The 11,505-nt window shown below is 52.6% G+C and overlaps 1 protein-coding gene across 5 annotated transcripts in view; it reads left to right on the forward strand.

The window, feature by feature from the left end:
• Nucleotides 1–11,241, forward strand: part of RAP1GAP2 (RAP1 GTPase activating protein 2) — a 215,383-nt gene extending 204,142 nt beyond the window's left edge. For 4 of the 5 annotated variants that reach the window (XM_018064418.1, XM_018064420.1, XM_018064421.1 and 1 more), the window contains 6 exons: nt 649–762; nt 1,033–1,150; nt 1,650–1,776; nt 5,456–5,532; nt 5,943–5,981; nt 6,861–11,241. In XM_018064418.1, the coding sequence (XP_017919907.1) occupies nt 649–762; nt 1,033–1,150; nt 1,650–1,776; nt 5,456–5,532; nt 5,943–5,951 (445 nt within the window). In that variant the 3' untranslated portion in view covers nt 5,952–5,981; nt 6,861–11,241. Of the gene's footprint in view, nt 1–648; nt 763–1,032; nt 1,151–1,649; nt 1,777–4,804; nt 4,923–5,455; nt 5,533–5,942; nt 5,982–6,860 lie in introns of those variants that run through there. The other variant, XM_018064419.1, reaches the window with a different exon arrangement.

Raw genomic sequence — 11,505 nt, forward strand, 5'->3', positions numbered from 1 at the left:
CTCAAGAAAGCCATTATAAAAATAAAAGTGCATTGAAGACAGGGCCATCATGTCTTCAAAAGTGAGCAGGGCAGTGGGCGTCAGGACCTGGTCTTTGTTAAGCTAGAAGAGGAAGAAACCCTGGAGCTCCAGACTGGAAGTGACCCACTTCCCAGCACCAGGGCCGCTTTATCACCTGGACCCAGGGAGCTCGTTTTACAGTCTGTGTGAGGTGTAGCCTCTGGAGTTGAGCAGTGGGTGGCCTGGATAGCACCCTGGGGAGCCCATGAGTGTTGGTTTTTTTTCCCATTAAGGGGTGGTTGTCCCAGACCCCCTCCATTCCCTTTGTGGCCTGCTCTTGACCTAGAGCTCTGCTGCATGAGATGGCCTGCCTGGGGTGTGGGATGGTGGACTTGGGCTTGGGGGCACCCGCCTAGAACTCTTGCTTGATGGCTCTTGACTCTCACCGGGAGCCTGGAGTAGCCTCTGATGGAGCAGAGGATTCAGTGGTCTGCCACAGTGTCTGAGGAGGTCTGGGTGGGAGTGGAGGTCCTGGTGGCCATGCTATCAGGGGGGCACGGTGACCCACAGGTCCTCATGGTGCTGAGTGCTCCGGGGAGCTGTGGACTGGCCCCCTGGCCTCACTTCTCTCCATCCTCGTTTCCCCAGTGACAGTGCATCCAGCAACCCCAAGACTCCGGAGGGCGGACACTCTTCTCAGGAGATGAAGTCTGAGACCTCATCCAACCCTAGTTCTCCGGAAATCTGCCCCAACAAGGAGAAGTAAGAGAGTGAGGTAGGGGTGGGGTGGGGGCTTTAGCCACCCGGGGCCCCAGAATATGTGCTCCACTCCCGGTCGGCTGACAACCCGCTTCTCTTGCCGTGGGAACTCTCTGGAACACAAAAGCCAACACCAAAGCAGGGGCCTGCTGGGGGGCTGCTGGTGGGCAAGCTCAGGTCTGCTGGGCCTGCCTTGCCCTCAGTCTCAGGGAGGGCCTGTGGGGGGCGTCTCAGCATGTGACCAGGGCCTGCCTGCCTTCCCGTTCCCTGCAGGCCCTTCATCAAATTAAAGGAGAACGGCCGAGCCAACATCTCCCGCTCCTCCTCCAGCACCAGCAGCTTCAGCAGCACGGCCGGGGAGGGCGAGGCCATGGAGGAGTGTGACAGTGGGGTAGGTGTGGCCCCGTCCAACCCTGGGGAGCTGCGAGGGGCACCCTGGACCCAGGCAGATACCGCTCTGTGCATTAAAATAGCTCCTGTGGGCAGGGCCTCACGCAGGCTCGGCGAATAAAAGGGGAAGTGAGGAAATGGGAGAGGGCCCAGTCAGCCATGTCCACCCTCTGGGAGCAGTGGTTCAGGGTAGGGTGAGGGGGGTGTCCTACCCCAGAGTGACACTGCCTCACTCCTCAGAGTGATACTCCCTCAGGAGTATCAGCAGCAGGGGTCAGAGGTCAGACTGAAAGGTGCCCCTGCGGTGGGCTTCCCAGCTGAAAGAGGGCTCATCTCTCTCCATGGGGCTGGGTCAGGGGCAATTCCTGGGGGGCAGGGGAGAGGTTGGAATAGAGGCTGGAGGCAACAAAGGGAAAGAGCAGGTCCAAGTGGGGTAGTAGGAGCCTGTCTCAGGCCTGCTGAGGGTGGGACTGCCCGGCTCACCCAGCCTCTCTCCCCAGAGCAGCCAGCCGTCCACAACCTCTCCCTTCAAGCAGGAGGTGTTTGTCTACAGCCCGTCCCCAAGCAGCGAGAGCCCCAGCCTGGGGGCAGCCGCCACCCCCATCATCATGAGCCGGAGTCCGACAGGTTAGTGGTGTCTCGTGGGCGGTGTGGACCATGCGGCTGGCAGGGGCGGGGCTGTGGCCTGGCCGCTGTTGGTGGGGTTCGAGCCCCAGGCACGCTGAATTGTCCAGTTTCCATTTCAACCCCAAAGTGTTCGGGCCTCCAGCTCTGCCGGCTCACCGCATCTGTTCATCAGAGGGTGTGTTCTTGTCCCCTCTGTACTCGTGGGGAAACTGAGGCTCAGAGACTTCAGTGATTTACCAGAGGCATTGAGACTGTATGATTGGAAAGCTGAAGCTCTTTCCCCTGACCTCCCCGTTACCCCATCACCAACCCAGGGCCTCTCTGTCACAGAGACCATCTTGATAATGCAGCGATAAGGAGCTGGAAGCGTGGTGCAGGTGGATGGAACTGCAGTGGGGAGGCCCGGGGGAAGCCCAGAGGCCGTGTTCCGGACCCACATGTGGTTCAGTGCTGCTGAGTGCACGGAGGGGACGTGTCAGAGGGCAGACAGCGGTTAGACAGTAGGGCCACCACAGGGACCCTGCTGAGGATTTTGCTTCATCCTGCCCCCAGTGGGAGGCATTGGAGGGCCTTCAGTCTTTAAAGGTCCTTAACTAGAAGGAGGAGAGAGACTGTTTTGATGGCTGCAGCTGGCTGAATAGAAAGGGTTGGTGGGGAGTGGATGCAGAAAGGGAGAGCAGTGAGGGGTCACGGTGAGTGGTGAGGGGTCACAGGGCCATGGATGGTGTCTGGGGTGATGGGAGAAGGATGTGGATTCAAGGGGTACCCAGGTTCAGTAGTGAGGGCTCAGGGAAGACAAAGAGTGTGGGCTTTTCAGGTTTCTATGATCCCTGCAGTCAGGTAGAGAAGGAGGAGTCAGCTCTGGGGAGCGAATCGGGGGTTGGAGCCCAAGGGGTGTCCAAGCAGACATGTGTGCTTGGCACCACTGGGCACTGGGTGTGCCTGGAAATCAGAGTGTTGGTCCTGCCCCGAGGAGGGCAGTATTATGTAGTGGAGAACTCTGGAGCTTGGCTCCAAATTCTGGGTCTTCCACTTACTAGTGATGTGCCAATGGGCAGGTTACTGAGTCTTTTCTGTGTCTCCATTTCCCCAAATGAAAAATGGAGAGAGGGGAATATTTCCTACCTCATATGGTTGGTTGTGTGATGAGCAAGTGAGCTTACAGTTATAAGAGATGCAGAACTGTTAGCCTGAGTATTTATTGAATAACAGGAATAAAACAATAGTGTATGAGTGGGGGTGATGTTGCTTCCCAGGGCGTGCTTTTCAGTGCTGGAGGGTTTTTGATTTTCATGGTTGTGGGAGGGGAGTGTGCTGCTGGCATCTTCTGGGCAGAAGTCAGGAATTCTGCTAAGTGCCCTACAGTGTACTAGGCAACCCCCCTGCCCTCCACCCCTCTGCCCTGCAACAAAGAGTTATCTGGCCCATAATGTCAGGCTGGGGTTGAGGAACTTTAGTCTAAGTGATAGAACCATTTAAGGCCAGTGGGCCAGCAGGGTCATTTAGGCTACGGTGCTTCTGGGGTTCTCATGGTGAAGAAATGTTGACAATGACCTGCGATGTTAGGGATAAAGAGAAGGCATGGGTCCCAAGTAAATAGTTGTTTGTGTTAGGGCGGCAACCTTCTGTGGCTGAGCAGCTGTGGAGCTGGGTTCTGATCCTGGTGCAGTGTTGACAGGCCCACCTCTCTGAGTCTCAGTTTCCTCATCTGTAAAGTGGGGTAGTAATGTGAATTTTCAGGTTTTTTTTTCAACAAGGCTTATTAATTAATACTGAAGGAATGATTGAATCTGTAACCAAGCCTGGATCCTACTTGATATCAAATAAATATCAAAATAAATAAAGTTTTGAGTAAAAGGAGGTTTAGAGTGTGACTTGCCGAAGGTCACCTAGGGCAGAAGAGGACGTCCAATAGGTCTGCGATTCCTGCCGGTGCTTATTGCAACCCCACCTCCCATGGAGTGGTCAACCCTGAGAGGGGCTGCCTCTCCCTCCCAGCCCACAAAACTTGTGCTTTGTACCTGTAGGACTGGGGTGGGCTTGTAGAGATCTGGAAACCTGTTTTAGAGGAGGAGACGGGGCTGAGGGCAGGGAGGTGGCTGGGAGGGCTTGACATCGGTCTTCTATAATCTCCAATGCCATGGTCATTGGTCATTTCATACGTGAGCTCCCTGGGGTCCTGAGAGGGTGCTGGCGGCTTACCGAAAAAGGTAGTCATAGTACCGAGTGGAGGCCTTGAATATGAAGCACCAAGAGTAAGTCAGCAGTTTCTAGATGGAGTGTACCAAGCTGTAGATTATCTCAGCCAGAGGAAAACCAGAAAGCCGAGTGAGCACCCTGCCAGCGGTGTGCTGTCAGTGTTTAACAACTGGCTGTCCCACCGCACACACACATGCACACACACGCACACACACACACACACGCACACACACGCACATGCACACACGCGCACACACACGCACACACACGCACACACACGCACGCACACGCACGCACACGCATGCACATGCGCACACACACACGCACACACGCGCACACACACGCACACACACACGCACACACGCACGCACACACACACGCACACACACGCACACACGCATGTTTACTGTAAATTTTACTGATATAAAGGATCTGAAGCACATAATTTATAAATAATGATATTAATAAAATATACAACATTCTTTACTATAAATTCCTCAGAGTTAATTGATTCTCACAAAATGCTTATATTGATATTTTCCTAAGCTTTGTATCCGTAGAAAACATAAAGTTCCAGATGATGAATGAGTGTAGTTTTGACATGAATGGTGATTGATATTATTTTGTCAGTGATGTGAACAGCTTCTCTGCTGAATCAGATAATAGTTTTCAAATACGAAAAGAGTGTTTTCTCAGTTTTTTGTGCCATTCACAATATAATGACTAGAGACAAACACATTTTCAAGTATAATCCGTTCTATTAACATATGCTCCATGAGTTTCTTAATGTTTTAGACAAGAAAACATTAAATTAAGCTCTGATTTATAGTGTTTGCTGACTTCCGTGGTGTGACTATTCCTGACTGATCTCAAGCATCCATGTGACGTGGAGTTGGGAAGAACTACCTGACACAATGGGGGCTTCCCTGATGGCTCAGTGGTAAAGAATCCGCCTGCGGTGCAGGAGACACGGATTGGACTCCTGCGTCAGGAAAAGCCCCTGGAGGAAGGCATGACAACCTACTCCAGTATTCTTGCCTGGAGAATCCCATGGACAGAGGAGGCTGGTGGGCTACAGTCCAAAGGATCGCAAAGAGTCGGATGTGACTGAGCGATATGTGAGCGACTAAGCACGCACATGCGTCAGACATAATGGATGTAAATAATCTTAGGAGAATAAATAATAGTAAAATGTACTGAAATAACTAGATGACTTCTGAGTATTTATTACCTTTGATGAATATAATTTGTTTAATTGTAAGCTTGTAGGATTAAAAAAAAGATAACTGTGTGTAACAACCAGCTCACGACATTTCTAAAAATGTGAGTTGGCTCTTGTGAATCGGCACAGGTCAGCTAGAGTACCTAGTGGAGAGGACGCCCCCTGCTTCTCTGGGGCTCCCTATCCAGCTCCTCCCCCCTAGCCCCAGTGACCTCTGTAGCCCCACCCTCCTCTCAAGGGCATTCTTCTTTTTCCTAGATGTCAAAAGCAGAAACTCCCCGAGGTCAAACCTGAAATTCCGCTTTGATAAGCTCAGTCATGCCAGCTCCAGTGCGGTAAGGATCTAGGGACGTGGGGGGAGCCGGGGGAGCCTTCCACCTCCCACATGCCCATCTGCTCCAGAAGCCAGCCGTCCTTCCTGGGGTTGGAGGAAGAGGGTGCCTCACACCTCACATGGGGGCAGGGAGGAAGCTCTGGTCTCATCTGGGGGTGCCGCTGGTTCCCCATTGGTCCCCATGGTGCAGGCATCAGCCTGGGGTTCACCAGCCACCTTTCCACACCTCCTGTGTCAGAGCCACACCCTTGGACACAGGCAGATGCAAGTTGGAAACTGTTGGCTCCTGGGGCCTCAGGTCCCTTCCCAGGCTCTCTGGAGAGATGAGCACCAGATATACAGAAGCTGTAGTCACTGGGAATTATGTGGTCTAGTGATTTAAAACTCTCATATGGATTTTTCTTGAAACAGGGTCACTAATGTGAAAGAGGAGTCCTTCGCTTGTCAAAGGTGGGTCAGGTGTTTGGTCCTGCTGTGGCCACGAGGGAGGGTGTGTCACTGAGATCGGCGTACTGGTGGTCTGATACCCAGAGAATGGCCAGAGAGATCCTGACTGCCTGGGAGGGCCAGTGCCTCTTCCCTGGAGTCTCTATGGTGGGACTCAGGTCTGGATGGGGAAGAGGGCGCATGGCCTCGGGTGCCCATGGGAAGCGTTGCCTGGTGGAATTGGACCAGGCTCACTGAGCGTGTCTCCCTTCCCCGGAGCAGCCTGTTCCCGCGTGCAGAGGGCAGTAGCCCAGAGCCCTCCTTCCTCAGTTGGCCTCTGGCCTTCCTGTTTTGGCAGCCTTTGTCTCCTTGTGTCTTTGTCCAGTTCTCTGAGATGAGACATGTCTTCCCTGTGTGTCCAGAGATGCCCTGGTCTCTTAAGCATTGTACAGGGTGAGCCCAAGGAGAACCCTACTCCCAGCCTCAGGCAGGGACTCATGAGGTTTTCAGCAGAGCAGGGCACGGGTCCAGTTCTCCACCAACAAGGCCTGGCCTCCTGCTAAGGAAGTTACTAGAGACCCGTCTGACTGCCCAGCCTTCTCCCTGCCATGGGGCTCCCAGGGATGTGAGTCACATTTGGAATCAAGGGGAGGAGCACAACTGAGCTCTCATTATGCAAACGTGGCCTGTGTAAATGGGGATGTTGAGACTCATTCCCACTTCGATCATGGACTTCAGATGCCTCGTTCACTAAAGTAATGTTTGTGCCCAACTTCGTGGGCTGTGGCAGCTCTGCACCCTTGTGTCTGGCAGCCACCTGTCCTAAGCACATGTGGGCACAAGCGTCTCCTTCTCTTCCTTTACCTACTATTTGATCATCTTCTCCCTTCTTGTTTTTTCCAGGGAAGTCCCGATTCTGTCTTGGAGAAGGCTCCTATTCCAGCAGTTTGGGGGTGCCGTCCACTACTCTGACCGTCACAGGCCTACCTTTCCACTGGCCACCTGGCCACCAGACAAGCTGTCTGTCCCAGTGTCCCGACCTGGCCACAGCCTTGCCCGTCCCTGCCAGTACCTCCCCGTCTCTGGGCAAGGCCTCATTCCTCCAGGCTCCCTCTGCTCCTGACCGCCCGATGTGATGTGTGTCTGGGTCATTTGTCATCTTGTTTTGTCTGCAGGGGAAAGAGTTGGGCAAGGGAAGAGGGGGATAGGGTACCAGTCAGAGTCCAGAGAGGCAGAGAGAGTGGTGAGGTGGGCAGCAGAGGCTGACAGCAGGGCACTGCTCCCAGGCAGGGGCAGCATCGTGCCCTGGACATGGTAGGCAGGAGGCTGCAGCCACACCGAGCATGTCTCCCTTCCCCGAAGCAGATGCACTTAGTGGTGGCGGAGGGAGCATTTTTCTAAGAATCTAGATTTGTAGCTGTCCTCGAAAGCGTCCTGATAGAAACCGGTTCTGCTGCTCCTACATGTCTGGAGCTCCCAACATCTACTTGCATCTGTGCTGGGAGTTTCTTACCCACCTGCTGACATCAGGCCAGACTGCTTTTGTCCCTGCTACCCCTGGATCTCGAGCTATGTGGCTGGGTGAAGCTGAGACACACAGCTGAGCATGCATGGGAGGCGTGTTCTTCTTGGACAGCTTTACTTCCTGCGGGAAAGCGGTAGCTGCCAGGGAAGTCGTCAGCCTCTCCCCTTTGAGCAGATGCCTTTCCCACAAAGGGGTGGGCAGCGGGGGTGGGAGGGTATTCAGGGAAAGCCAGGAGCATGCAGGGGCCTTGGCCAGGGAGAACCTCAGGGCCAAGGGCTGGCTGGGAGCCAAGTCGCTGCTGGTTGTGGAGGTTCACGGGAGGCATAGAGAGTTACTTCCATCCCCTACTTAGCGGGGAGCCCAAGAGGCGAGGTGAGGGACAATTGGATGGGTTGATCTAGCTTAGGTGTGGGGATGGGTGGTGTCTTTCTGCAGTTTAGATGTCTGGCCTCCGCCAGCGCCCTGGGGGATTCTTTCCAGCTACTAAGCCCTTTGGTTTTTATCAGAGCTTGATCCACCCTAAATCTTAAATCCTTCTCTTCTCCTCTCCAGCCACAAGTCTGTAAGCATTTGTCACATGAGTGGGATTCCTGCAACCTGGGTCCCTGCTGGGCATAGTTCAGACACTACCCGTTATCTGCACCCTCATCCTTTGCTGGGCTGAGCTGGCTCGCCCTCTGAGAAGTGGGCCCTCCTTTCTTCTCAGCCATCTGAGTCAGTGATAGGTCATTTCTGTTGACTGGCCATGGTGGAGTTTAAGGTGAGGAGGTGTCCTCCAAGTTAAACAGTCTGAAGAGCAGACTCTTGAGGGGTGCCACAGCTCCAAGTATGTATGGGGCCTCAGTGACACACAGCTGCCAGGGTGACACCGCTAGGCTCCTGTTTCAGTGAGCAGATTACATGGACTTCCAACCAAATGCTGTGTTTGCATCAGGATCTGGGCCTATCCCCAAGGCAAGACATAAAAATGTTACACTCGTTTTTTGACTCATATGACAATTTCCCCATTGCTTTTGTTTTTGGAGCAAAATCGTGGTCCTTCATCCTCAACTCACGTGAACTCTGTGGGATCCTATTTATAGGCTGGGTGGACCTCTCCCCTTCACACTATCTGGGAAATGTGTTTACTCAAAGTACTAGTCTGGTTAGATTTATTCTGGTTAGAAAGTCAACAATGTCTGTTTAGCTTGTATTAAAGATCCCCATAGCAGCGCCCATGGCTGGAATGAGGCCCTTGGATTCTGGCAGTGTTCTGTTGGCTGGGCTTCTGAAGGAGCTTGAAAGGTCAAACTCCATTTCTTTAAAAACTGCTCCAGGTTCTGGCTGGCTTCTCTGAGTAGCTGTTATTTACAACCGCCTGGTGGTTGTGCTGGGGTGTGTTTGTCGTGCTCGGGGGGTCCCCTGGGGTTTTCAGGTGGTCCCTATTCTGTCCTACTTGGGAACCTTCCACCCACCTTCCCCCACTGCTCTGGCTGCTCTTCCTGCAGCCCCCACCTCCCAGAGGGCTCTGCCCCCTGTCTCTGAGCCAATGGCCGGGTTGATCGCTCACTGTGTCCAAAGAAACTGAGAGGCGTATGTGGGCTCCCCAAGAAGCAGACCTAAGTGGCCTCTGTGTGCTGATGGAGATGCTCTGGGCAGGATCTGAAATGTCCCTCCCTCACTTCATCTAGGAAGTTTATTTTGTGGCTTCTAGAGTGTACCCCACCAGCCCCTCTGAGGTCCAGGGCTGTGGAGGGAAGGAGAACAGGGATGGGCCAGTCTCCCTTTGTCCTCTGGACCATGGGACTGGCAGCTTGGATTCCTGAAGGCTGCTCACTCCATCCCCGTCTTGCATTGCTCCAGAATGTCTTTCCTTTTATTGCCCCATCTAGTCTTGAGGCTCAAAAGTTGCTCCAACCTGCTTGGTCCTTATGACTAGACTCATCCCTGATGGTGCTCTTGCTGGTATTTGAGGCGTCCCATCAGAGACGTATTTCCTGGACATAACTTTGGCTCTGGGACCTCATGGAAGAAGCTACACTTTTCAGCTCTGTTGGGCATCCATATGCCTCTACTGAGCTGAGACGTAAAAACAGATGTGGAGAGAGCTAGAGTTTCTATCACTGCTAATGGATGGAAATGGGAAAAATATTCTATGGTTCAACCTTGTCAGCTTCATCTCCATGTCCAAGCCTTCCGGGCCCCTTGTAGCATCTAATCCAACCATGTCATCTTCCAGATGAGAACCTTCAGCTCCAGTGAAGGGAAACAGCTTGCCTGAGGTCACATAGTCACCTGGTGGCAAAGCTGGGATAAGAATCCACAACCCAGAGCCCTTTCTTTGGCACTACCTATGTGGTTGGTGGAACAAGAGAGTGGATTTCCCGGGCCCTGAGATCTGAGGAAGCCAGTGAGCCAGTTTCTCGGCACTGGCTGGGAGGTATCAGCAGCCACCAGTGCTGGTGGGTCTCAGTCTCAGCCTCTGTTCTTTTCAGCAGGAGGGATGTTCTTTGGGATGTTTTTTCAATGAGGGCTCTGGGGTTTGGCTGCAGCTCAGGCAAAGAAAACAAGGAGGGAAAGAGATTTCAGGGGACTGTTCCTCAGTGACGTTAGTTCTTCAGTCCCAATCTGTAATGAGGGCGTAGGCCTGAGCAAAGATGCAGTTAACCAAACCTCACTTTCCTTTTTTTTTTCAGTTAAGGAGAAAAGGGGTAAAAGGAAACTTTTTGAACTCTCCCTGATCGTTAAACAAAGGTAGTCAATAAAAACCTCAGCTCAAGGGATGATAGCCCGTTTCATGTAGTCAATAAAAACCTCATCTCAAGGGATGTTTCATGTAGTCAATAAAAACCTCAGCTCAAGGGATGATAGCCCGTTTCATGTTCTTACCCTGACTGTTTAAGGTGCCAACTCAAACACTACCTTCATTCATTCTTAGTCAACAGAGACAGGTCTGTTGTGGGGGAATGGTCAAGGTTCAAACAGATCTCATGGCTAACGGTGGCTGGCAGGGGCCCCATGGCTCCTCTCCAGCCTCCAGGCACCCCTCTCTCAGAGCAGGGAGAGTCAGCAGTTTGCCAAGGCTGTTCCTACCACCTGAGGCCCCCCACTGGGGCATTCTGTTCTGCTCTGATGGCTATTTTATCGCCAGTTCCTTACCCACCCCAACCCCACAGCTCCCTCTTTTCAGCAGGGCCATGTGCCTCTTTGGGAGAAAGGAGAAACCCCCCACTAAGGCCAAGGACAGTGGAGTCCTGCCTAGGGAGACACTACTGGGGGGCAAGGGCACTGTCCTGTCCTTATCAGTCCCAGGGAGAGAGTGTGTGGCTGGAAGACTGGAATTTAAATGCCATCGTTTCTGATCTTGTGACATTTCTACTTGGAAGGGTTAATCCCCCCCTTCCCGCTCCTTAGCATGTGTGTTAGCTCTTCCCTATCCCGGGCGTTGCCCTTCCACACTCCAGCCTGGGGAGTGCCGCTGTTTAAGTGTGAAGAGATTCCTCTGTGTGCTAGAACCTGCTTGGAGATGTAGCTTGGAGATGATGATCCATGTGATGATGACTTTTCTGTCTTTCCTCTTTCAGAGGAGGTGATTTGTAGACCCCCACCCCCACCCCTGACTGCCTATGTAATGTAAATAGTGTACATTTAATTTATTGCTATGGTAGCACATTGTATTTGTTAATGTATAAAACGAATTCTAAAAGTTGACAAATGTATATTTTGTTGCTTAAATGTGTCTTTGCAGAAATTGACAATAAATAAGATATTTTGTGTCCATCAGTGTTCAGACTTCTTTGCCTAGGGCCCCAGTCCTGAGCGTCTTTCAGTACACCAGAGATTGAATCCATATTCCCATGGGCTGTATCTAGCCTGTAGATGTATTAATCAAGAAACACCCCTCTGACCACCAGCACCCACCCCGCCCCCCACTCCCCAGCTTCATTCTCAATAGCCAGTCAAGTTGCTCTTCCCTCACCTTTGATACCTAACCAAGTTCCTCTTAATAATTTTCCATCCAGTTCCTCACCCTGCCATTGGTTA

Source organism: Capra hircus, chromosome 19 (genome assembly GCF_001704415.2).
Source record: "Capra hircus breed San Clemente chromosome 19, ASM170441v1, whole genome shotgun sequence".
Taxonomy (NCBI): domain Eukaryota; kingdom Metazoa; phylum Chordata; class Mammalia; order Artiodactyla; family Bovidae; genus Capra; species Capra hircus.